Here is a 27,762-nt window from a genome sequence, read left to right as displayed (position 1 = left end):
TTATCGCCTGTCGGCGTAAAGAATATTGATATATTTTCATATCGAGACACCGAGTTTATCTGACTCACTCAGCCACGCTTATTTGTTGATCTGTAGATAAAATATGATTGTTATGATATTTGCAAGCACAACAAACAAACAATTGATACTTGGCGATCCATTAAGACGGCATTTTAGAGAGATTCAATTTCAACAGATATTGTAAAAAAGTTGCGATAATCAAAACGCCAATTTGCCGGCCAGGCAACCCAATATGGTTGCGCCAGTGGCCGATGGCCACCTCATCGCGGAGCACAGAGACGAGAAATTTAATAAGCGTAAACTGTTGCAAGAAAGTCGGACTCATAAATATAGTCGTCGTCCACTTGGAGGTGGGTAAATTGAGTGCGAGCGAGATAATAAATCGCTGCGATGCAAACATAAATTTACATTTTTGATGATGATAATTCCAGTGCGCTGCTGCCGGGCGGGCAATGAAACACTAACACCACCCACCACCCATCCATCCACCAGCCGCTGAAAATTGCTGCAAATTAAAATCCAAATCCAAGAGTCAACAAGGCGAATTTCCCTCCCAAGAAGCCAGCCAGACACTCAATGTTTAACTAATTAAGAGATGAGCCCCGGTCCGGGGTGTGCGATGTAAGCCCATGTTGAACATGGAAGGAGACGGCAGGAGGAGGACCGGGCTGGGCTGCAAAGGACTTGGGGCGCTGGGCAGGATGTGGGGTGATGATGCTGGGTGATGGTGATGCCGCCGCCACTTCGGAGCGGTTCATCCCAAACAGCTTCCGACTCTAATGTAGCCATAAAAAGCCGCAGCCAGCTGACAAGCAGACAGCCAGCGATTGTCATCAAAGATGTGCACTCAAAAGAAAACATGTACGAGTCGTATTCATATCGAATTTAAAGATATGTAATTGCCATGCTGGCCACCTTTAAATCAAATAAAGGAAATAACCCATAATGGCATGTGGGCAAGTGCATTAAAAATCAGGAAGTTGATTGTCAATCGAGGACCAATCATTCTGTAATTGATAGCCGGCGGATAGTAAATGGTCTGTAATAATCAAACATTGGGGATCCGGCTAACGAGGTTTTGGGTTCCATTTATTTTCCCATCTAAGCCCCAATTCGCAACATTTAGTTGGGTATATATCGTTAACTTTGAATGAAGTTAGCTGAGTGGCATGGTGGTACTATATGCCACATGGCAGTTTAACGGCTCGACAAATTGAGTAAGCCATCCCAAGTAATTCTGTTTGCTTTTCAATTACACATTGGGCTACTTAAAGAAAGCCGCCCCCAAACCATTCGCAATTGGGGTTGTTCACTCTTGCTGCCCTTTTGACATAGCAATTTAAATTATTTATATGTTGCACTTTCATGTGTGAAACAAATGAAGAAAAAGTAAAAATAAAACAAAATAGAACGCTTTAAGTTTCTATGTGCTGGTAAAAAATGAGTTTTTTCCCACTTTGAAGGCTGCAAAAAAATGAGATTTTTTCTGCGTGTGAAGTGTGCGAAAGAGACCACAAGTCAGCCAGGACGGATACTTAATAAATCATACGCCCCATGGCGGCGGAAACAACAGAATTAGACAAGCCCACAACACAGCAGCCCACCATGGAAGTGGGGGATGCTTGGAGTGGGGTTGTAACCAGGGGGCGGCGTTTTGGGCGGTAAATGGTTAGCATTTTGCCCGGTCCGGGGAATACCCAGTGATTCTGAAGAGGATGTGGCATGGGTGGCAGGATGGACTGCGCTGCGAAGTGGCGCGCTGCCACTTTGCACTTAAATCAACCCACTTGTAGAACTCCAGCAGCACTCGAGTTGCCATTTCACCATTTGGCTTAATTGCAGCGGACAATGTACACAGAAAAATTAAACAGCAAAACAAGCCACAAAAAAATAGAAACAAAACAAGCAGAAAAAAGGATGCCTAGTGCAAAATGCTCTCTGCTGTTACATAGAACACTCTGCGTATAAATCTGCCATTCAGTATGAGTGCACATACAATACAATACACATGTGCTAATAGGCGGAGCAACAAAAGCCACAAAAGTGGGTGGATGAGAGGAGGTAGTTGACTGCCAGGCCGGCTGGGAAACCCGATACAAACCAGGCCACCAACGGGATTCCGGCTCATCGGCGGGCAACGGTAGGTGATGGTAATGGTGAAGGCGATGGTAATGGTCAGCAACCGGTCTGTACGTAGGAAAACACTGGAAACAGACGCAAAGAATGACCGGCATATCGATTAGGCGACTAGACCCCGAAATAAAGAAATAACTAAAAACCGAAAAAAAAACTGAAAAATCGAAACAGCAGAGAGACACCCAAGTGATCTATTTTCAAAAGGGGAAATCAAGAAATATATGTACATATATGTATATGCACAGCTCCTGCGCCGCTTTCATTCAATTCAATTCCATCGAATAGTTTACTCACATCAATCATGCACATATATGTATGTAGATACATATGTACATACTTACACGACCCTGAACCAAATGAGAACAGATTTATTATGTAGTCCAAATGCGTTTAGCGAACAAAACCAAATAATGCCGCACACATCTTAATTACCCCCACCTAAGCTAGATCCACAAAAAAAAAAAAATACAAAACTCGAGGAAAACGGAAAAGCCAGGCAGTCGCTCTTCTGATGCCGCAAACAACAGGGGAACAGATTCTCGCAAAACATCAGCCCAACAATGCATAAAGTTCCATTGTATAAACAAAAGATTCGAGTGCTAAAGTATCTCATAATGCGGGCGAATTTAGTCTAAATTGTATAGGGGGACAGGCACACAAAAGCGAATCTCATTTTGCGAGGGGCATAAGAAAAGACCCTAGGTCTACTCGAACTTGTAGATTGCTATCAGCGGGTTTCTCAGATGTTTTCCTTTTCTAAATCCCTCTATGTGGGGTTTATCCAATTCTTGCAGGGTCTGAATTGCGACACTTCCTCCAGAGATCTACAATTCATATGAGTCAGCCCAGCCCTAATAGTATCTATTTAATTCCTTCAGATACTTCGCTTGTATCTTGTATCTCGTATCTGTCAGAAAACGAAACGGAAGCTGCGATCCATACGATACTGACATACTTTTATGTTTAATCACAATGCCTGGGAATTTATACTTTCTTTTCAAGTAGCATATCTTTATTTATATTCGCATTATTTGTTTATTTTATACGCCACTTCAACTTTGTGGCACTTGAATACGATTTCTTTGATTGTTTACTTGTTAAAATGCTGCTCTTTTTTACTGTCGTTCATGTGCCAGCTCGGTTCTTTTTTATTTATTCTTTTTTTTTCACTTTTATTTTTTTGCCGACGACTCTTGTTTTGCATATTTTATGGATTTGCTTGAACTTGACTCGCTTTCCGGATTTTGGCGGCAGACTTGGTTTTATCACAAAACAACATTTTCTCAGCTATCATAAGTTTTCGTTGCTGCCTGCACATTTCATTCAACTCGCATTAAGCGAAACATATTGTTTAATTAACTTTTTGGCGGTGCAATCAAAGGCTGTTTTGACATATAAATAGATTAATCAGATGTGTAGATTTCGGCTTTCTTGTTTTTTACTTGTTCCCTGGCAAAGTCTAGTCTAATTCATTGAAGGATATTTCGTTGCCGTGCTGAATTTGTTGCATTTTCCCCCTTTGAATTGCAGACTATCTATTTTCACTATTTTTCCCATTTGGCGACACATTCTAGTTACAGCGACCTGTGCTGCCTGGTGTTTTATTTATAAACTTCTCCCCGTCGAATCAACAATATTTGTTTCGAAAACTCTGCGGTTTTTTTTTCAGCTTTCAAAATCGCGTTCGTGTATCCGCGTTGATTCGCTTTGACCGGAACATAAACAGATACTGACTCGAAACGAGGAAGCTCTGGTTTTTGGGCCGTCCTCGTCCTGGCAAACCTTTCTATCTAATTTGATTGGAATATGCGCACAGGAGGGCGTCATCTGTTGGTGCTGCTGAATCCGGCTCCGGCACCAGCTTCTGCTGCTGGTCCGTTGGTGCGCCGGCAACCGGTGGTATGTCAGTGGGGGATTAGGCATCCCCGCGGATCCCCCAGAATCACCAGAATCCCCTTTGTTCAGATGGCTGTCGGTTTGAGTTGCTGCTCTTTGGTTGGCTGGCTGCCGTCGGTGGCTGCAAAATGTCAAAAGCGGTGAAAAATGAAGCCCACCGCCTTTTGATGTTCCAGTTGTAATTGTTGTTGCTATCCTCCTTCTGACCGCCGGTGCAGCAAGTCGAATCCCTTTTGGCGGCCAGGCCACCCTCGGTATTAATTTTTCATTGGCGTGTGCCCGGGACAGACGGCACAGTCGTGGGTCGTACGGTCCGGCCAGGGGGAATAAATCCATAAAACAATTTGAGAAATTAAACAATCAAAAGGCGTTAAGTGTTGCTGACTTTTGCTCGAGGGTTGCTCGATTACTTCCCTTCCCCCCTCTCGCACATCCACCCAGGTCTGATTACTTCGATGCGGATGAGGATGGATAGGAATGATGTGGATGTTGATGTTGGGTGCTGGTGTGTTATTGCGGACCAGCTGGCTGGGTACTTCTGGCCGTATTTGCGTAGTTGATTAACCCGGCCAGCGGACAGGGAACCAAGCAAATAAACCATGCATTAAGGCCTTGTCACACATCATAGCGGTTTAATGTGTGTTTATGTGTCGCCAAACACACTCGCACTGCCACTTAAGTACTATATGTACCCTCTCTTTTTATTCTATTTTTTTTTTTCGCTTTTTTCCGGGGCATGGAGCGCATTTTATAAGCTTTTATAATACACTTGAGTGGTCCAGTCCAGCAGCTACTAGATTGCCCAAATTGCTTGCATTCTTTACAAGAGCTCCTGCTCTTTTATGTGTAAAAAGATATTTGCATGCGAGTGGGATGACCAAAGGCATTCAAATTCCATCCAAAATAAAAAAATTGTCCATAACATGGCAGGTAAGCGTAGTTGAGGGCAGGAATTCCAGCTCCAGGTACAAACAACTTTTTGTCAGAATATTTAATAAGGGTAAAACATCGCTACTGAAAAGTATGCCATAAACTAAAATATCTGCACAATCGAGTGAGCAGCAGGGAAATAAATATCCAGCATGCGCTTCCAAAACTTAAAATAAAAAACAGAAAGAACCTTCGACAAAGTGCAAAAACCTGATTAAAACCGATAATAGCAGCGTATGCAAATCTACAAAATATCCGTGACAGTTTAAGCGAAATATACGAGGCAGGCAGCTCACACCGATTGTTTTCTTATATTTATCTAATGTCAAACTAGACGAAAATATATAGCAAACATATATCTTCTGACACACACAGAAGAAGAAGATGGCTCACACGATCTTTTGTCTCGAAAGTGAAGTGTTTGGATATTGGCATATATTTGTTTTTGGCATTTGGCTGAAATTCTGCTCACCTTGCCGCTCATATCAATCACTTTTTAATTATAAGCCTCGCGGCAACGCGTTCATTCCACACACTTTTGATTGTTGATTTATGAAAGCGTTGATGTTTGGCGCGCTCTGCTCGCTGGAAAGTATCTGCAGCTGTTTGGCGAAATTTAATGTGAAATTGGCCGGGTGCCCAAATGAGTTAAACAAATAGAGAGCGGCGAACGCGGCGGCAGACGGCGCGGAAAAGTGCACACGAACGCACAACGCGCTGCGTTACTCATTAGGTTGGATTTTCTCGAAAGCCATAAACAGAAATTGCAAAATGGCAGGATAAAACGAGGATGCACACATTATATGCCCTCCCATTCCCATCCAATACGCCCACTCTTGCGGTCTGTCACCTGCAATTTGTGTCGCTTTCTGGGGGCTTAGTATCCTCGCAAGGGACACAGCCCATATGACAGCGGGATTTGGCATTGTGAGTGTGTATGTTTGTATGTGTGGCTAGGCTACTAAAAGCAAAGCTCTGGCCCCAGGACGACAAGTGGGTGGGGTGGTGTGGGTTGGGTGGACACCCCACCCAAGCTGAAGAATATTAAGTTAATTCGAGCGTAAGAGTGAGTGTTTGGCCGGGCAAAGATGTTATAATGCGAGTAATGGATAACGCCAACCCGACCAACCAACCAGCCAACCAACCAACCAACGAAGCAACCAACGAAACGGGAAGTCCCTAATTTGTTTTCAAAAATTCCTTAGCAGCGGCCAGGCAAAAACCATTAAATTTGATTGCGGCAAACTTTTTGTTTCGACCATTCCAGGCAGAAATGCGATAATGCTATGCAAAATATTTAAATGCGAATGAAGAGCAGAGTTTGTCACTGTAAGTTAAGCTAAGCTTATTTGCTTGGCTCCCTTTATACTATTACTAATTTCAAAAGGCATATTCAAATTTTACCATGTGTGTGCTGCCTGCCTGCTGCCAAACCGAGAGTTGTATACAAAAAGTTAACTCTTTGACTTTCACCCGCAGGGCAAATTGTATAGAATTGAATGGGTATGCGGTATGCGGTATGCGAATGCGCTTTGATAACTTTAATCCGATTGAATGTAATAAACTGAGCTATGGTGACTCATCAAATTATCGGGGATCCGCTAGAAATATCACATTTGCACCGTATTTACCCAATATCGTTGGCAAAACACTCACTCACTCATGCCACATTTCGCACAGTGGAGAGGCAGCAAATTACTTGTTAAGTACATTAAAAAAAACCCATTCGAAGCGATTGTTTTGGCTAATTTGTGTTTGCACTTCAGTGAATTTTCACCTACTCCCAATTAGACAAGTGTGAAAATCGCTCGAAACGTGCTAAAGGCCAACATATTGACATATACCAAAGGTGACAAAGACCATTTTACACCTATACACCATTTGTCTTAGAAACCAATGTGCTAAAAATTTGCTAAAAAAAAAAGAAGAAAAAAAATGTCTAAAAACGATGATAAAACGATTTTTGCCCACATGGCGACCCACATTCAAGGCAAGAGAAGATTTCCCCCAATTCTTTCTGCTCGCAGCCAAACAATTATTTATAACCATAGGTATTTTGAAAATTTCACAGAAACCCAAGCAGCAATATCCATCTATTCTATAGAAGCTGAAGGAAGGCCAAGAAAGCGGTAGAATCCCAAATAAACATTTATTCAAGGGGCGCGCCCACACAAATGACCAATGACCACCAATGACCAAGCGTATGTGCATATTTAAAGAGCATGACGTCGAGTTGATAATCCAATCCACAATTGTTCATCTAGTTGAAACGGCTGCCTTCTTGCAGCAAGTGAAATCTTTCGAGTTGCATACACAACATTAAATTCGGTGTGATTTGGAATTAGCGTGCTGTTGCTGATGATTTGGACACAACACGAAGAGAAAAAACCGAAAACAATAAACAAATAAATGAGGAAAAGATAAAAATTCCCGGTTGGTCGTGGTGAGGAGCGGAGCGAAAGTGTCCGGGTGACTGAGATTGTGATTGGTGTATAAATAAACCAAGGCGATACATAATATAGCCTTTGGGATTGAAAGGCAAACAGCAGGAAGAACAGAGAATCGGGAAAATAAAGACATCAACTCAGATACCGATCTTCGTTGTTTTGGGTCCTCTCCTTTTTAGCCAGAAAAGGGCTCCTTCGGCTCCTCGTTCGCTGGTGCTTAAGCACATTTTGATGCCACTTCTTCTTTTTTTTTTTTTTCTGGTATGGTTCGGTATGGTATACATGTAGACAGTGTCTCTAAATACCCGGCAAACCCGACTTGGAGTATTACGAGTGAATCGGCAATGACCTTAGCACGAGTTCTGGTTTCGAAGACGACAGCCAAGAAAGAAGGAGTGTGGATTTGGTCACCACAAACAACCACATTGTTGTATGGCATGGAATGGAATTAAGCGAAACGATGACGGTGTGGATTCGAGCACGAGGAGGTAGCACGGGGGGTAACGTCATTAGCATTATGGAAATGTTTATAAATACTGCTCGGCTTGATTCTGATTCCGATTCCGATTTCAGTGCTGTGCCTGTCCCTGGAACATTACCAAGTGAGTTCGGTTTGGTTTCTTCAGCGCCGTCTTCACTGAATCACCAGGTTGTCGTCTGCTCGACCGTTAGCAAAGTGGTCAGCCAGGTTAACTGCGCGTGCTGGCTACTTGACTTTCATGCTGTCGTCTCTCTGAGCAGTTGCGAGTTTAATAAACCACGCTCTTATTTGGTCAAAAGCTATATTTTTGGCGGCAGATGTGCCAGGGAAGGGGTGAGGAGTTCACTTCTTAATTATCAAGCAAGAGCAGACAGTACTTTCTCCACGAAACCTTCGACCCTTTTTGTTTTACTTTTCCCCACTAATCTACGAGCATTATACAAAACAATAACTCGCTGTGGTCGTTTTACTGTGAAGTTTGTGCCGCGCGAAAGTCATAAAAACACGCATACAAAACGCATAGGCGAGCGAAGAGATAGCAATCCATCGGTTTTGGCCCGCCCAAAAAGCACTTTTAAGTGGCCAAAAGAGGCTGCCAATTGAAACAAACAGCTGCTAGACGCTCGTCGCTCGGCATTTTTTTTTTTTTTTTTTTTTTATGGCTAGCACACAGCGAGCAGGAAGTTTCAGAGATCGCCGGTGGTGGCTAATAAAGTTATAAAGCGGAGCTGCGCCACACCAAATGACTTTTAACGCGGCACTTACGGTTTAGTTGGCTTTGGTTTTGGTTTAGTTTGGTTTGGCCTACCACCAAAGCGGAACTATGTCTCTTTCTTTGTTTATTAAATCACAAAAAGTCAGCCAAGCCTGGCCTGGCCTGGTTGCAAAAAAAATTTCTTCCTTTCACTGCAGTTTTTAGTCACGATAATTGCGATACTTTGCAATTGTCTTATCTCTCGTTTAATTCGTCATAGTCCGCAGCACTGTGTAAATGAATTTTGTGGGGGAAACAAGGAACTGAAGTGTGCTTCTGATTTTAAGATTCAAAGATACAAAGATTCGAATGTTTTGGGCACCAAGTGAGTAAATGGGAATGGACACAATCAAATTTAGCTTTCAATTAGAACTTGTGCGCATATGTCCACTCCGCATTCTGTGCACAAATAAATGTCTCAGTCACGTTTGCCGGTGGATTAACTTAAAAAATTAGATTGTATTGATTTGGCCAATTAATGTCAGTCAACCCCTGGGGCCAAATGAAGCGCAACTAATTGCCCCCAGGCCAGCTATGTTAACTAATGATATTCAATGACTTTCAATGGGTTTAGTTAACGAAATTAATGGTGAGAAGGAAGGCTGCTGCTACTACTAATACTACCACCAAATTAATAGCAGCCACCTCACATTGTTAAACATTTATTCTGCCACTTTGTATTTGGAGCTGCCAGGCAGCAGGCAGCATTGATTTTCCACTTGTTAATCACATGCTGATTAGCAATTGACATGTTTCCATAAAACTGAGATTACCGAACGCAAAAGAAACGCGAACTCTAAAATGAATGTGAAGTGGAAATTGTTGAACCATGAGAAGCACTTGAGTGAATAAATCCCTCTCTATAACACTTATGCCGCCGGATCTGATCCGAGGGATCTGGCAATCGAGGTGGGTGACTGGGTGGATAGGTGGGTGGTTGAGTGGGTGGATTGTGTGTGCGAGCGCATAAAATGCGGATGCGGATTCACATTCACATTCAGATTCGCATTCGGATGTGGATGTGGATTTCGGGCGAGGATTCGGGTGTGGATGTGGATGTGGCTGTGGATGCGGAGTAACCGCAGTTGAACACACAACGCTTCCTCTTCACTGAAGCCCCAAAACGTACAATTGCACTTCTCTGAGGGCCGTGAAAACGAGGCGGGGGAGAAGGGGGCGGTTGGAATAAATGCAGAGACACAAACACTGTCTACAATGCGGCTTACATTTTCTGGCACGAAACTTAAATCAGATTACCATACAATAATAGTGATGGTAGTGGTGGCCACTGCAAAAACGAATTCAATTTGCCATTTGCTTTTTGCCCCATTGTTATCACTCAAAAAACGGCTTACAATTTCTGACGGCGCAGACAACGAGGCGCGCAAAATAAATATTATGCCAAAGTAAGCATTTATTATTTGTTTAATGATAGCGCCACGAATTGCTCTCTTCCGCCCTGCCCACCGCCCACCACCACCCCACCGAAAAATGAAATGAAAGCCGCTACATTTTGCAGTAATTAAAAGTCACAAATAAATATGGCTATGCAGCAGTTTTTTTTACGGAACTACAACATTTAATTGTTATCTTATACACAAAACTGTTACAGTTGCGTTGTGTCAAATGCAGAAATAGGCGACAAAAAAGTTATCTCAAAACTGCAGCATATATATTTTTGCAACTTTAAGTGTGATAAATAAATATGAGCAAATAGCTCCATTTGTTATACAATAAACCATATTAACACATAAACTTGATGGTGATTGTGAAATGTATCTCAGAGAAATGGCCAAATTTAATTAAAACTAATTTTTCGGGAAATCAAAATTAAAGGCTAAGCCGCAAAACCAAAAAAAAATAATGGGAGCACACACACACGTAATTGGCCAAGTTAATAGCAGTAGAAATGGCCGAAAAGCAGTGGTTTCTACACTTAACCAGTACGCGGTGCTAACGTTATGTAATTAGCCCGCTTTATCTTGCACCGCCGATTTTGGCTTCTATATGTATGTATGTAGGTATATCCCGCTGTTTCACTTGAGGTCGTTCAAGTCGAGGGAGTATATATATATATATATATATTTACGCCTGATTTTTATACGCCAGGCCATAACAAATTAATTAGGATTTTGGTTAACGCTTGGCTGAGATGTAATACAACGCAGATTGTGCTGCTCGGTTGGCTGGCTAGATTCACAATAAAGTTGGCCCAATTTCTCTTTTGCAGAGATTGTTGAGATCAGCGGGGTTTACATTAATCGAGAGTAATTGCAATCCTAACAATCGCTCTGGCATAGAAGTAAAATCTTTTCTTTTTTTTCACGAACTCGAGTAATAATAGGATAAAAAGTAACAATACGCCCTGATAATAGTTCACTTCTTTCTCCGATGTTTTTCCACTCGAATACGCAGATACTCGAACAACTCGAATACTTGAATACTTGAATACTTGAATACTGAATAATAATATTCGAATACAATTGCAGCATGTATGTGGCAAATCGCAAATGCAGACATACAGGCGGAAATGTGAGTGGTTATATTATGGACGGAAGGTGTTTGAGAAACAAACAAAAAGCTACAAAATTCAGCTCTTCGCGGTGGCAGGCAGGCAAATGAAAAGTAAAAGTCAAATAGAGCGCAGCAAATGCAAAGAGCCGCCAGACTTCGACAACGAGCAGTGAAAATTTCAAAGTTACGTACACACTGAGCTTGTAAAAACCGGCTAAAAACCAGCCACAACAAATACGCTCGAAATAAGGCAAAAAAAGAAAGATAGAAAGACAAGACAAGATACGCAAAGAAGGCCCTATTATGAGGGTATCGGAAATCGAAGATACAGATACGACAAGGTGTGTCGAACGCGAAATGCCCTGGCAACCGATTGATTGAGCCATAAGTTCCATATAAACACACACTCTAAAATTGTATTGATTCGAATGGAAACTGATCAAAGCGATCCAATTGTGTTAATGATGTGCGCAAATCTTCAAATGCTCAAATTAACCTTCAACACTCGAGTTGGTTATTAAGTGAGTCGGATAATCAGCCGAGTGGAACTTCTGTGCTGGTTTATTATCTCAAGGGTAGCAGTACATACTTCCTGCAATGTTCCAAGTTATCAAAAGGCCATTCAGTCATTTACATGCTGCGTGTGCAAATAGAAATCTGAGAAAAAACAAGGAACTCCCTTAAACGGATCCGCGATCCCTTGACGCATACCCATACCCAAGCCAACCCAGCCAGTCGTCAGCCAGCCAAGTTGTTGGTTATGCATTTTCCAGTTGATTGATCCCCGAGCGCATTTCCGCCACTTGAGAAACAATGACCTCTCGAGAAGTAAGCCCAAAAATCAATGGGAAATTCAATTACAACCCAATTTCCTAAAGGAACCGGCACAAAAAATGCAAGGAAATGGCCGCCGGCCATATATGGTATGTATATGCATGTAGAATCTATAGCTTAGCGGGTTACTTGGCCAGTTCAAGCCGAAGAAACCCGCTGCGATCCGTCGTCGCATTCGACGAACTCAATCCCAAATGGCCAATGGGCCAGCAAAAACAAAAAAAAATACATAATACAAAATACAAAATAACAGCAGCAGCGCCGGCAATTCAGTGCAGAAAGCCAAGCAAAACTACATAAACTAGCAAACCAAACCGGCAATCCAAACCAAGAAACCGGCAATCCAGCGGAGCAGCAGCAGCAGCGTATTGGAGACCGACCCAACTGAACTGGAAATGCCAGCAAATCCGAGTTGGTGAACGGACACGGCAGTCGCGGCGGCCACCACGTGGGAAACTAATTCATTCAGCGGAGCGGTACAAAACTGAACAATCTACACTGCGACAAAGTTTCGCAGCTGCGAGGGGCGGGGAAGCGTTTCTAGGATTAAGAATTTCACAATAGTAACGAATCATAATGGGGCGAATGTAATAATCCGGAAGGTATGTTTATTTGAGATGTGCTATTTTTAATCAAAATGGGATCAACAGAGTAAGTTCGAGCATTTAAAACGTCATGGCAATTTTAATTAGTTTGTAAAAAGATTTTCGAATAAATTAAATTCGCCAGAGGGTGGAAATGGGGCGCGAGTTCATTAGAACAGCTGCTTATGCCCTTCGATTTGACTATGGAAGCGATTAAAGTGTCGTGACGAAATAATTGTTCGAGTGTATGAAACAAAGAAATACAAATCGCCTAAAACCCGTTGCATTTTATGACTTGGCAACAATTACGCCAAGACGCTGAGAGAAAAGAAAAATCCAACAATAAGACCCTGCAATGACAAAAATGGGGGGTTTTTGTGGGTGGCAGGGGTCGATTGTGGGGGGTGTAGGTGGTGGTGGGGGGTATTGGACTGGCAATAATAATAGCGTGGAAAATGGGTTAATAAAATAATATTTTATGGACTCTACGCGCTCGAGTTTCGCCAAGTTCTGCTGCAACTTGGCAAGAGCCAAGCGACACGGGCCACAGTCGCTAAATAATACCATGCGAAAAATTGTAAAAGCAATAAACAAAAACGAAATAAACAGGGTGGGGATTACGGGTGTTACGGGTGGACCTCTGCTCCCTCTGTTTATTTAGAATTTAAAACCTGGTCATAGGCTTTCAACACCAGGCGTTGCAATCAAAGGTGAGCTGGTGACGACATAAAATGAAATGAAAAGTGTGTGTGTGTGAATAAAAAAAAAACAAAAGAAAATCCCCGGCAAATCGAATTCCGATCGAAACTAAAGGGGGGAGGAGGGGGTATGGGTCAGAGCGAGGGTGTTAAATAGCAAGAATAAATAAATAAAAATATGCACGTCTGCATAAGGTACACACGCTCCATTCCGTCTCGTTTCATTTAGGTCTTGTGGCTTTGACAGGCCCGTAAAACCGATACGGGAACCCATCATGCAGCAGGGAATGGCATGGATTGGTATGAGATGGGGTGTGTGTGAGTATGTGTGGTGGTCGGAATTCTTTGGAGGCCACAAGAAGACCGGCTAGCCAGTCAGCCAACCAACCACGTACCTAGGCCATCGCTCACCCACACTGAACATCCATAAATAAAATGAAAACTCCACCGCCGTAAAGGGGAATCAGTGATTTTTATGAAAGATGTACGACCAGCAGCACTTGGGATGCGGATCTGCTGGATGCGTATGCGGATGCGGATCCGTGGCATTGTGAATTACATTGTGTGCGATTTGTGAGTACGCCCTCTGTTTGCACTTCTGCCACCTAATTGAACCTTTCAAATTGCTCCATAAGTACTGATCAAAACAACCCCTGGACGGTGGGTGATAATAAGCAAATCCCCTGCTCGAGTTCCATTGTCCACAAACAGAAGCACACGCACCTATGTACGGTAGTTTCCCAGGATGTGATTTCCATTGTGATTCGTTTTGGTTAATTAAAGCATCACCCGAAATACAATAGCTCCATTGACTAAGCTAAACACATCATTCCACATTGGTGCTCATCGGGTGCCAGGTCGGCAGTGATAAGCGATTTGTTTGGATTGCCCAAAAAAACACTACCGATGTGATAAGCCCACAATCGGGGCAACAATCGAATAGGTCGACCGTGATCGCTTTGAAATTGTTGTACGTTTGTGTGTACTAACCGATCGGTGATTAGTAATTTAGCTATATAAATTGAAAACGTAATAGGCAGGTACGTTCAGGGTGAACAAATGCAACCAGACGTCGTTGCAATAGGCTAACCTTTCGCATGGAAACGAAAATAACAAATCTTGGAAACGGATACTTGAAATTTAAGTGCTATTGATATGCCTTTGTAGCGGGCAGGCAAAGCAAATTACCCTAATAAAAGTATGATCATGATTACTATTGATGTGCATTTATTTCAACGCAAACTAATTATCCCAATACTAATACACACAGAAAATGAAAACTTGGAAAACTGGGGAAAATTGAAAAGACCTTTGAAGTGGAATTTTTAAAACGAATTAGCCTAGAGAGCGATTACTGTTGTGCCCCCCAACTCGTCGCTTTAATTGAGACTAGCTCGCTAGATAGAGGATCTATCTATCTATCTCTCTCTGTATATATCTATCTATCTCTCTATCTATCTATCTATCTATCTCTCTATCTTTCTATCTGTCTATCATTTCATTCGAAGTTCCTCAGAAGAGGTCAGCCACATGAAACTGACGCAATGGAAGATTGTTTTGATTGCTTTCGTTTCGATATCATCCACTCGAACGATCGCCGATCATTAGCTTAGCTTGTCTCTATTTACTTTAATGGCCTGCTAGTTTATTGTATAATTTAATCGACATTTTACGAGGCCCACTATTGGCGTAATTAGAAAAAAGGTGGCAAAATATGCGCAACTACAATGTTGCCAAATCCGAGTTGAAAAACTGGAGCTGCAATCGCCGAGTGCGCTAAACCGACATAGATAACACTCATAAAGTGATATAAACAAACACCCTCGAAACTGGCTTGTGTCTAACTATCCATCCATCTATGTATTTCCTTTTTTCGCTATACATTTATTGTAATCACGTTTCTATGGTTGTCAAGTGTTTAGAAGTGCAGATAAGGTAGCTAATCTCGTGCCCCACAACTTTAAACTTGAACCACATGGCGAGATACGAAAAGTGCTCCCTTGACACACTGCTTTCTTTTTTTTTTTTTTGGTCAAGTAAGATAGCTGGAAGTAAAACAAAAAGAAACAGGTATACCAACGAAAGAGATTCTGTTTTTTAATGCAAGGAGAAACTTTCCCGGCGGCCAAATGAAAATGTTTACAGGCCCCGCGTGTAATGCAATTTAAATGTTCGAGTATATTTCTCTGTGTTTTTGGCCACTCATCGCCATCGCATTCATCTTCAAGATGGCCGAGAGGATCGTGTCTTGTGGCAGGCATTCACACCTCTTCTTCTCTCTTCTCAGATTTCAGTTTTCAGTTTTCAAAATCCTGATTTTCGGGGCCTTACTACAGTCACACGCACATAAATAAGTACGGTCGCGTTATGCGCAGTCGGATAACACGCGTGTGTAATCATCATTAATGACAATCGTAAGGTACTCGTAGTATATGGGGCTTAAATGGAAATAATATGCCTGCCTCCGATCATCATGCGATAATCACACACTTGAATTTGCTGGATAAAAGCGTGCATAAGGCTAACCGATAAGTAAATAGTGCTATCCGATAATTACGTGTGTATAATACAATCCGCACTCTCTTTGATTGATTGCACTTTTACAATATCTACATAGGCATATAATATAACATATACCAACCAGTTCCATTGCACACATATGCCACATGTGATATGTTTGCTATATAGCGCATATGGGTGTCGTAAAGTCGAGGTAATTGCCTGGCGGCCTAATGAGAGATTTGTCCGGCAATTAATACGACTGGTCGCCAAGCTAAATCGCCGGAACGACTCCATTGATGATTGAGGCCTTTTTGCGGGCAAAATGAAAATAAAATGAAAATGCAAATAAATAACAAACGCACAGCGAATGCGGCGGCTAACGAACGAGAGTGAACTTTGAGGCGTGCCAGGCCAAAGAAAGTTTGCTTTCATGCAAAGCACAGAAGTAAAGAAATACAAATAAAAACTATAAACAATACAACTATAAACTGAAAGACGAAAAACGAAAGTCTCGTTTTATTTCGCCATTCAATTGGCGGGCAAAATACACATATGTGCCATATCCCGGAAGTGGTTACTAAAATCATCATCATTCCAGCTCGTTTTCGCAATCGAGAACTTCTTTTGCTTTTGTGCTTACTGCTGCTCGGGCGCGTCAATTAAAAGCAAATCAGGAAAGCAATTTAACTGCAAGATCATAAATCCGCTTTGTAACGTGACAAAGTTCCATATACATCGTCAAGTGGGCTTTATACACACATCTCACTTGATATTTCATTTCATTCTTTAGCCGGTTTCTGTATAACCCAATTGCGGCGGCGGCATATTCTCGCACTTTCCGACGAAACTAATTAAATAAACAATACCGCAACTCGGAATTCGAATAACAAATCTCGCCGCCAGACGCAAACTATGCTTTTAAGTCATTTATCAATGCGTTTTGTTGGCAAACAAACCGTATAGTGTGTGGATATATGGATATAACCGGCTGACTCTGCTGGCTGCTGGATTAATTTATATGATTGCCGGTTGAGTTTCGTCGGCCTGCAGTCCGAAACTTAGACCCCATAAGGTCAAAGCATTTTTAATGCAACACCTTGAGAATCAACGGTCACCACCAGCGGCAATCCAGTAGTGGCACACCACGAATGCGAAAACGAATACGATTACGAATAACATTCGACCAAAAAAAGAAAACCCGTTTTCCCAACCTCCTCCTCCACCACCACCACCACCACAACCATGCGACTTTTATTGGTAATGAGTGAGGAGTAGTGGAGCAGCAGCAGCAGTAAGAGTAGTGGAAGTGAGAGGTGTTTTTGGACGACGGCTACCTGGTCGTGGCAGTTCCTTCTCAATGGGGCAACACAAGTAGCGGGTGCCGTATAATTGGCCGGAAAGTAACGTTGACGTTGGCCACTCTCTGCAATTAGAGGCCTTCCATAAAGCCAAGATTTAAGCTTGCCATAGTCCACTGAAGTCCAGTGGAGTGGAGTGGAGTGGAGTGGAGTGAAATGAAGTAGAGTGGAGTTAAGTGTAGTACAGCGGAGTCAAGAACGCCACCTCGATGACCGAAAACAAAAGGCTCCACCCGGATTCGTTGAATGTTTATGGCGCCCAAGGGCCAAAAGCACACACATGCAAACTTGCCACACAGCCAGGCATTGGCACGCAACGCAATGTGGCATAAAGTTAAGAATAGCAAATAGGTAACAACAACAACAATATTTGCGGGCCATGATGAAAAGGAACTGGTAGCACACCATGGATATACTCTTAAAATGTGAGCTCTATAACCAGCAAAGTTCCCATTGCCTTCTCAACAAATATAGCAAATTGTTTGGCTTTTGATTAGATCTAGGCTGATAACGATAAGAAGATGGCCAAACAATTACGCTGATTTAACCCTGATAAAAGTCAGGGGGGAAGTAATCTGATTTATTCACCAAAAAAGAGTAGGTTAACAACAATACAAAGCAACGAAATCTGAGAATGGGTCGCCTTTTACCCACAGCTTTCTCTGCTCAAGGAAAAATATCGAGGTGCCATTGAATGGAAAAGGAACGCAATGCAACAACGCACTTTCTTCCCAAACATGTGGCCCTTTTTCTCTTTTTGGCCAACAGCGCTGATTATGAATCTCATTGCCAGCATTCCAGTCATTAAAGCTGGACAAACGATTGGATTGTTAGGCAAAAGGGTCAACCCAAAAGTCACGTATCATTAAAAAACGTAAAAAAAAGAATGTGGAAAGAATCCGAGAGACTGATGAGTGTATCCAAAACAGATAATTGCTGCGAACGCAGCTATCTTGATACAGCGTCATAAAATCCAGAAAATTCGTCGGTTCGTTGGTATTAGAACAAATAAAACGAGCGAGACCGGAACGTGTTGCTGATAAGATAATGGATTATTTAAGCCCTTTTCAAAACATACATTACACAGACTGACGCTGGGATGTGGCCCAAAATTAATATTACCATATCTTGTGCGGTAGCAAATTGCATGTGAAACGGTTGAAAACCTTCTGCGGCATTATAAATAAGGCCTTATTTATTTACTTTTGGTTCTTGCGAATGGCCAGACAATTTAATTTATTTGCCTGCATTAGAGAAAATAACATATGAGCGGGGAGCGGGCAGCGGGGAGCAGGGAATCCTGGGTGCCCAGAGATCCTGGGGCGGAACAAAGGCATGTCAGAGCAGAGTACAAGCAAGTTGTGCCCATTCTACACACAGATAGTGTAGTGAGTCAGTCAGTCAGTCAGTTGAGGGAATCGAGAACGTCTGGGGAATTTACACGCTAAAAAAGCTAGCCCATAGTGCAGTACACTCGGCGTCTAATTACTTTAATTAATACAGCAGAATATTAAGAGGTGTTTCCGCGCCTGTACAAATTGTCAGTTGAAATTTCCATATTGCTATTATACGAAATGGGCGTCTATTAGTTGATCTATTAACTTTAAAATATCACAGAAATTAAAAACAAATTATAATCAATCGGGAAACGGGTTTGTTTTACCGATTTCCAATACCCGATATCCGAGATATTCATTATATTTTTTCCACAGAACATGACAATAACAACATTCATTCCCAATTTGCTGCCTATTTCTCCCTACGTTTATTTATGTATGACATGCAAATCTTCAAAAATAATAAAATCCAAATCCGAATTAAGAACGATCCGAATTCATAACATGGTAATGGGTTTTTTCCACAGCATTTGTGAACTCTCTTAAATAAATAATATCACACTTGCTGGCAGCGGAAATGTATGGAAATCTTGGACACATTGGCCCAACCGCCCAGCCGACCGATGTCAAAGTTTTCATTTCATAGATTTCAGTGACATTTCCTATTAATAGAAGGAAATATTCATTTCCTATTTATAGAACTGCACAGCTATGACGTTTCGCATAGCTCGATTAGTGAACTCAAAACACCCATTGGTTAACATTACTAGGCTACACTGTGCTCCAATACTTTCTGCCCGAGTTATTGCATGCGTGTAGTAGAATAAATCACATTAAAAATTAAACACGACCCATAGAAACTTTTCGATATGCTCTGAAGAGAACTTGATTGGGTGGGTGGCCGGAGTGGCCAGGCCATCTAGCAGTTGCTACTGAGCAGTTCATAAAGGACGTCAAGGAGCGGCTATGGATGTGTATGGTAGTATAGTAGTATAGTATATGGTGTTACTTACATTGAGCATCCAAATGGTCATCTCCTCGAGGACAATGTCCATGCTGCTGTGGGCCCCGCTGAGGGTGTAGTCGACGGCATTATCGCTGCTACGACCACGTGGAGCGGGCGGAGCGGATGGAGCGGTGGTGTTAGTGGTGCGACGCCTCATGGGAGACGTGGATGTGGACGAGGAGGAGGTGGATGAGAAGGAGGCGGACGCGCGGTGTGTGGATGCGGACAACGTTGTAGCTGCTTCTGATGGAGATGATGTAGCTTTAGTCCCGGGATTTACTGGATTTGCGGACAATGTCTGTGGAGTTTCGGTTTCTGCTTCTGTCGCACATGTTTTTGCTAATGTTCCCGATGATTTGTTCGATGCCACTGTTGTGTTGGCCAGTGTTGGTTGGCTGGCCTCGAATAAGCCGAGTAATTTCAAATCCCGTTTGCAACAGCATCGGCAAATGCGAGGCATTTCCAGTAAATCCTCATCAGCTGAACCACTGCCACCAGCAATCGGTGGAGAAAGTTGCTCTTTGGAGGGTGCAGTTGATATCGCTTCTGCTGCTGCTGTTGCTGCTGCAATTGCACTCGCAGCTGATGCAGTGCGTCTTCTTCGGTTGGCACTCATTCTGTTTTAGTTTCGGTTGTTCTACTTGCTCGCTCGCAGTTACTTAGTTTAATTAATTTAGTTTATTATTTGTATCGCCAGCTTTTCGTTCTCACACGATGCGAGACACCCACGAAATTGTGTTTTGTTTATAAGGCTTTTTCGCCGATTTGTTCTCTCTCTTACGATGACGTTGCTTTCGTTTTGACCACGACTCGTCGACCACGTTGGAGACCTAAAAAACCAGAATGGGCCAGAAAGAGACATGAGAAACAGATCGGTTGGGAAACCTTTCGCCGCCAGAGCCATTTGTGCGTGTGTGTGTGGAGTGTGTGTGTGAGAGGCTTGAGCTCGACTTAAACTGCGAGTTTGAGTTTAGAGCGGTTCGCGTGAGCCAGTTTCTTTTAGTAGGCCAACAAGAAACCAAATCAGAATATATGTATGAAACTGGCGACGAAGCTCATTAGCAGGGGAAAAACCGTGGTTTTTCTGCTTTTCAGTTTCCAAATTCTACACTAAACCCAGCTAGTAGTCGGTCGGTTTTAAGGTTTCAAAACTCTACACAGAGATTTAATGCGATACGATCGATGTTTACGAGTTAACGAGACAGTTGCGGACTTTTTTCGGACACTGACATTTCTACTTTTTAGTATCTTTTCAAAAAAAAATAAAGGTGGTAATTGGATGTGTATTATGAAAACAACGCGAAAACAGCGAAAGTCTGCACTATATTGCCTTTTTTTAATTTCCGTCTACACGAATTTTATAGCATTTCCATTAATAGGTTTGTTTTGGTTCGTTTTAAGAAACTACAACTCAGCATCGGAATTATTATCAATTTCGAGACCGCAATTCTATTTACGTATTTCGGGTTTCGGACCAAAGTCTACACTTTCATGTGTTGGAAAATCTGTAAGTATATGGACACAGCTATTCCCACACTTCCGTTTTATATTTTTATTTTCGGCTTTTCTTTCGGTTTTCGGTAAAAATTCTACATACGCCCCGTACACCTGCCCTTGTGGAGCAAAAATAAAACTCTTTGCCGAAATTTCTAGCCTTTCGGATGGATATAACCCGCTAGAAGAGATTTTTCTATTTTGTTTTGCGTTGGTTTTGAATTTGTTGCTGTTGTTGTAGGTTGTACTACGTTGTTTTGGTTGTGGTGTTGTTGCTTTTATTGTTGTTACAGCCGATGTGAGAGATTTTCTCGAAATGATCAAATTATATTTTTGGCGGCGGCCTTTTGCGCTCGCACATTCGCACAATCAGACGGACACACACGCACGCACACACTCACACATGAGTGTTTGTGTGTGGGGGGCAGGAATTTAAATTGATGAATTAAATGCAGGAAAACGCACACAAGCACCGGAATTTAAGTACGTCGGCCAAGAAATCCGTTACTTTTCCAATTAACATTGATTGCCGTTATTCGGCACAATCACAAACAATCGCCAATAAACAAAACGCGTCGGCGCGATACGATAGACAAATCTTTATCTTTGCGAAACGACACGATATGAGATTTCGAATTCTCCGCCAATTTGTAGCGCCAACTAATAGTATTTCGTTAGCGGCGAGAGGGAGGATCGGGCGGTGTAACCGACGCGTTGGGAATTTGAATCGAACTGAAACCGCCTTCGAGCGAGCAAACCACTTTTGTTGCAATTCGAATAGCGGCGTCTGGAATTAACATGAGCGTAACAGTGCGCTGTTAGGCGGCTTAAGAGAGTTCTCCCTCTCTCGCTCTCGCTCGCAGCTCACATGTAGCGCAGACTCCAACCGTGGTGGGTTCTGGCATACTGTGCGCCAAAACAAACCACAAGCATTTGAATACTTTTTCAAAACATTACAATTTAAACTTTTGAAAATCTATACAAATCTACAAACAACAGAGTTAGAAAAGTACTGGTATGTTGTTCGAAGTTCAAAGTTGCAACTGAGACATCAATAACAATAAGTATGCACGCGGTTCATAAGTTACTAAATATATTCCAGTCACGCCCTCCCAAAATTCGATTTAAACCGGGGGTTTTCCGGTGTGTGTTCATGTAGGCAGGAAAATTTTCCGAATTAGTTTCTATTCTGTGTCTTAAGCTGGAATGACACATTAAATTTTTGGCATTTTCCGGTGCTCATGTACGCATGCAATTTAAGTGTTCGCACAACGAATTTATATCATACTCGGATGACATGGCAAGTGGCTTAAACAAATATTTTGACCCTTTTTTTTCCTGCTTCTTGTTGAGCCCGCTGCACAATTATGGCCGAGCAGCTGTGAACGATTAATTCTGGTAGATTGACTATTGTCGCTAGAAAAATATCTTAACCTACTCCATTTGCCTGCTAAATAGTTGGGGGCGCAGCTGTCGAAATTGATAAAAATGAATGAATAAATGAATAAACCTGCAGCGCGCCGCTTTGCATAATTCAATGTTTCTGCTAAGTGTTGTTCATTTAATTGGATTGCGGCCAAAGACCCATTAATAAGCGAAAAAGTTTCAGGCCAGGCTTTAAACAAGTACCAAAGAAGTTAAACTGTAAGTTATGCAAAACAAATGCCGGGGGATAAAAAAGTTATAAGTCCGCGCGCCGTCTACGAGTAATTCCAATAATCCGGACATTTTTCCAGGCCAGCCATACCTGGCGCAATTTCATTGTTTCGCCGGAGTGCCTTTAAATGTCCTTAGAATACCCACTGCATATAGGCAGCTGCGGTGCCCATGTACTTGTAACTATAGTAACATCTTATGTCTTATGTCTTGTGTTTTAAATGACGACACACGGTGTGTTGTATGTTTCAAAATTAACATACATATGTAAGTGTATGCTCGCTACAAACTGGCCATTATTATAATTATAAGCAAAATCTAAGCCTAAGCTGCTTTAATTATTGGCAAAATTATTATGTCAGCTTATAACCAAACTGTCAGTGCAGCACTTGTAATACAAGCGAATAAATAAATTATGCGACTTCATATAACACGGCAGTAGATTAATGATTAATTATGCTGAAAATGTCACTTAACCGGTCGGTGGCTTTAACGCAGCAGTTCATTTGGGCCATAAATTGAGCAGTTTGTTTGTTTAAATTTTGCCCCATTACCGAGGCGAAATGGTCCCTTTGTGCATTCCACCGAATCTCGATTGCAGGCAGGCGAACGCGAATAGAGGACTAATTGATTTAATGCTCCTTACTTTCCGCCATTAGCAGAAAAATTTACCTTAATATGAAATCATTGCCGTTGGCCTTCCTGTCCTTGCCCAGATTTAATTATGTATCGAGGCGAGGACTCAGTTGTGTTGTTGCACTGATTTAAAGGCGAGCAGGGCATGGCAACCGTAGTTTCTTTGCATGATAATGATGCGATGTAACAAAGGTCCTTAAATTTTATCTATGCGTCTCAGCAGGATGTGGAAAGACACAGTGGCATGTGCGTATGGTAATCCCTCATTAATTAGGGTACACATTGCGAGCTGTTGTTCTATGGCCTCCATAGTTGTCCTAATCATATAATTAGCCCCGCCGAATGCCAAAATCGATACTTTTGAGGCACTTTCATCCAGTTGGCATTAGATCTAATCCACTGGTGGCTTGGCAAGGAAGCAGACGGAAACAAACGTACATGGATTTCCATGCTAATCTGGGGGATTCGTTAACTTTTCAAGTCGGTTATGAGTAAAAACAATACACACAATATGTATATGTATCAAAAATGTTTGCAATATGAGCGCAGGACTTGGATGCTTCAAAGGTAAGAACATAGTTATTTTAACTAAAATGGGCAAGGAATGGCACTCCGTTAACTTTCGAAAGTCATCGAAAGCGGAATGTGGGCGGTAAGTGCTGTAAGCGCAGACTCAAACCTTTGCAAAGAATTTCGAAAGGAATTTGAATTTATACACAACTATGCGGCGGGACAGAGAGGGCCAGCGAGTGCGAGCGAGACAGCAGCGGCATGGAGAGCACGTTGAAAAAATCAGCTGTTTGTGGGACAGCACCAAAACAGAAACAGAGATGGCAGAAGTAGAGCGCGGCAGACAAAGCAGCGAGAGCGAGAAGGAGACGCGCGTAAGAGCGAGTGCGTCAGAGCGAGAGATAATGATGATGGTAGGGGGAGGGAGGTTAAGCACGCCGTGGGCTTTAAATTTCATGAATGCGAGTGCAAAAAACTGGGCAAAAAGAAATGCGAACAATGCAGAAAAAGGGGTAATGGAGAGAACGCAACCAAAACAACGGAATATAATAAGAGCGCTTTAAAAGCTCAGTTAAGCGAATTAATTTGCATGCCATTCGCGCGTTCTTGCACTCAAAATGTGAATATGTGGGTGCCCCCGACCCTTTGCTCACCAACAACAACCCGCTTCGCTCATCCTCAGCCCTTTTGACTTTCGCCAACGCTTTTCCTGCCAATTGTTGTTCGTCTCGGGCATTGTTGCCGCGTGCTCTTTGTTTTTGCGCTTCATTTCATTCGTCACTTAAACACCCCTCGTCACTTAGTGGCCCAACCCCCTAGGCCCACTGCCCCCCTGCCGCACAAAATGCAACATCCTGGCAGGCATGTGATGCCAATGCCGATTCCCTATGCCGATTCCACACAAAAAGGCTGCAGTAAGAGCCCTCGAGGACTTTCCACTTAGTCTCCTGAAGAGAACGCGCCACTTCAGAGTTTTCAGGAAGTAAGACAAATAATTGCCGTGGCTCGATTTAATCCGCCATTTAAGCGCATTTAAGCCGCTTATTCGGCTGCTTAGTACTTACGTTTTCTAGGAAACAGAAACATTCACATTCTTTTGCCAGAAGTTAATCCGCCGCCGATAACGCCGCCGCCAGCAAAATAAGGCCGGCGGCCCAATTAACAACGCCCATGCAACACGATAATTAGTTGTAATTTCCTCTTCTTCGATCACACAACGAAAGTTAAATTCAAAATGGGCTTTGGATATCACAAATTTTTACGAAATTTCTACTCTGCGTTTCCTGCGAAATTTCTCTCAGCGGAAAAGACGCTGTTGCGAGTTTAAAGGCTTTACAAGGAATTTGTTGACTTGTCAGTGCGCTTTGAAGTTAGAGATGTGCAAGCGAATGGCCGCAAACTAATCGCTTCAATCAGGCAAATTGGTAAGCAGATGGCATGCTTCTATTGATGAGCAACAGTTTTATTCAGGCAATTAGGCGCATTATAAACTTAGAAGTGTAAATATTTACCTTAATTCCTTAACATAACTGCCTTATCGAATGCTTTTGGTTAACAGTTTGTCACTAAGGCGCGCAGTTTAAATAATTTAAATTCATGCGCAATATTAGGTTTTAAGAACGTAATGATCAAGAGATGGCAACAAATCATATCTATATAATAATATTTGCTATGTATATGTATAAATGTACTGAAAAACAAGCAGAGTATATCATTAATTAAATAAGATTTTCGTACACTCTGGCGTTGCCAGACTGCTGCATATTGTTAACAGCGTGCTGTTAAACGCAGCCTAACAGCACTCTAGCATTTCCACAAATACCACAAACGGTAACATTGAGCGCCCAAAAAACGTAAACAATTCATTATAAATTGCAATTTCCCGCTTTTATTGCACAAAAATGTCCATGCAAAAGGGCAAAGTCATCGACCAGAAGGAGTACCTCAAGAAGTACCTGTCCGGCGACAAGGAGAAGAAGAAGAAAAAGAAGGAGAAGAAGCACAAAAGGAGTTCGGCCAACGCCAAAGTGAAAATCATCGATGACGACGCCTACGAAAATGATAATCTGGAAATGGACGAGGATCTGCTGCTGGGCGGCGAAGATGCGCCCCAAATTGTGGGCGAGTACATCGAGGAGGATCCCAATGTGCGCAGCAAGTGGCGCAACATTGCCGTCAAGGATGAAATCAAAGAAGAGCACGACGAATCCTCGCGAGCACCTGGCATTCGCATTAAACAGGAGCCCTTGGATGAGGAGCAGGAGATGTGGGGACGCAAGGCGACAGTTGTCAAGGTTAAGGATGAGTTCTCACCCTCCAGACGAAGGTCACCCGTAAGAATTAAGCAAGAAAAACGCAGCAGCTCTAGGGATTTAAGCCCAGCGAGATCGAGAAAGCCAGCAAAGCGGGAAGAGAGTCCTCAAAGGGGGAGAAGAAGGGCGGCAAGCTCAGATCAGAGTCCTCCTAGACGAGGGCGAGATGGCGATCAGTCTCCGTCTCGCAGAAAGCGGAGAGATTCCGATCAGAGTCCGCCCAGAAAGGCCAGGAATGACAAACCATCGCCAGCCGGAAAAAGGCGCGACTCCGACCAAAGTCCGCCAAGAAAACGAACGGGAAAAGCATCACCCACCAGAAGGAGAAGGGATTCCGATCAATCGCCACCCAGACGCCGGAGAAGTAACTCCGATCAGAGTCCGCCCAGGCGACGTAGAGACCAGGATTCAACTCCGCCCAGAAGAAGGAGAGATTCTGATCAAAGCCCACCTCGAAGACGTAAAGCAGACGATCAATCTCCGGTGCGAAGGGAAAGGAAAGACTCCGACCAAAGTCCGCCCAGGAAACGGAGAGGCAATGACCAGTATCCAGTGCGAAGGAGGCGGGATTCAGATCAAAGCCCACCCCGAAGACGCAGAGATGACAAGCAAACGCCGCCAAGGAGGAGAAGAAACTCAGATCAAAGCCCGCCAAGAAGACCCAAGGATGAAGATCAATCGCCACCGCGAAGAAAACGAGACTTCGACCAAAGTCCAAACAGAAAACGAGACAAATCCCCACGCAGACGTCGCGACTCCGACCAAAGCCCGCCCAGAAATCAGAGTCCTCCGCCTCGTAATCGCTTTAGGGAAGAGAGGAAGAGTCGCTGGGCCAAGGCATCGCCCAGCAAATCAGCATCTCCACCTCCTACACACAAGCCGAAATCCACCAAGACACTAGATGGCAAGAAAGCTGGACTGCAGGATGCGAAATCGCTGAAGAAGGAAACCGACGAAAGGCGGCGCCAAGAACATGAACTATTCGAGAAAATGTCCAGCGAGATTTCCGGTCGCGATGGCGATGTGCAGGTGCGCAGTACTCGCAGAAAGGGAAACCGAGCACGGGATGCCGCCAACGAGGATCCCGCCGAGCAGGGCCGTAAGGAGGAGCACGAGAAAAGGAAGAAGGAACTGTATGATCGCTGGGGCAAGGGCCTGAAGCAAATAGAAGATCACAAGTCCCGCCTGGAGGAGATGGTCCATGAAGCCTCCAAACCGGTGGCTCGCTACGCCAACGACGAGGATCTGGACAGGCATCTGCGCGAGCAGGAGCACGCCGACGACCCGATGCTGGAGTACATGCGCCAGAAGCGCAAAAAACGCGACCAGCAGGACAACAAGCCGGTGATGCCCAAGTACGAGGGCAGCTTTCCGGAGAACCGCTTTGGCATCCGACCAGGATATCGCTGGGATGGCGTCGATCGATCCAACGGCTACGAGCAGCGGTGGTTCGACAAGCAGAACGAACGGAGGGCGGTGCAGGACGAGGCCTACAAGTACAGCGTGGAGGATATGTGAATGTTGCAAGCGTTGTTTGCTTTCTTGTTGCAATAAAGATATAGCTACTGCCTGTAAAAAGGAAAAGAAAAATTACACTGATCGTTTTCTATGTTTTATTGAATTATTTTGGAAAATAAAGAATGTAAATTGGTGAGA

General features: G+C 43.1%; 2 protein-coding genes across 6 annotated transcripts in view; one reads left to right on the top strand and one right to left on the bottom strand.

Annotated features, from left to right (window-relative positions):
• The window catches only part of LOC6607773, a 36,897-nt gene extending 11,742 nt beyond the window's left edge, over positions 1–25,155 (bottom strand). For 2 of the 5 annotated variants that reach the window (XM_032723526.1, XM_032723528.1), the window contains exons 1-2: positions 24,859–25,155; positions 19,506–20,328 (exon numbers count right to left, since the gene is read on the bottom strand). In XM_032723526.1, coding sequence (XP_032579417.1) covers positions 19,506–20,114 — 609 coding nt within the window. In that variant the 5' untranslated portion in view covers positions 20,115–20,328; positions 24,859–25,155. Of the gene's footprint in view, positions 1–19,505; positions 20,329–21,457; positions 21,694–24,858 lie in introns of those variants that run through there. The other 3 variants (XM_032723529.1, XM_032723530.1, XM_032723527.1) reach the window with 2 other exon arrangements.
• Positions 25,156–25,623: 468 nt separating this feature from the next.
• Positions 25,624–27,699, top strand: LOC6607771 (BUD13 homolog). Its single transcript, XM_002032494.2, has one exon. The coding sequence runs from the start codon at positions 25,696–25,698 to the stop codon at positions 27,622–27,624; it is 1,929 nt and encodes a 642-aa protein (XP_002032530.1). The 5' UTR covers positions 25,624–25,695; the 3' UTR covers positions 27,625–27,699.
• The last annotated feature ends 63 nt before the right edge of the window (positions 27,700–27,762 follow it).

Source organism: Drosophila sechellia, chromosome 3R (assembly GCF_004382195.2).
Source record: "Drosophila sechellia strain sech25 chromosome 3R, ASM438219v1, whole genome shotgun sequence".
NCBI classification, from domain to species: Eukaryota; Metazoa; Arthropoda; class Insecta; order Diptera; family Drosophilidae; genus Drosophila; species Drosophila sechellia.
This window is presented reverse-complemented; position numbering and strand designations above follow the sequence as displayed.

What these genes read in the sequence shown, in the direction of transcription:
- LOC6607771 (XM_002032494.2), top strand. Translation starts at nt 25,696, where the DNA reads ATGTCCATGCAAAAGGGCAAAGTCATCGACCAGAAGGAGTACCTCAAG.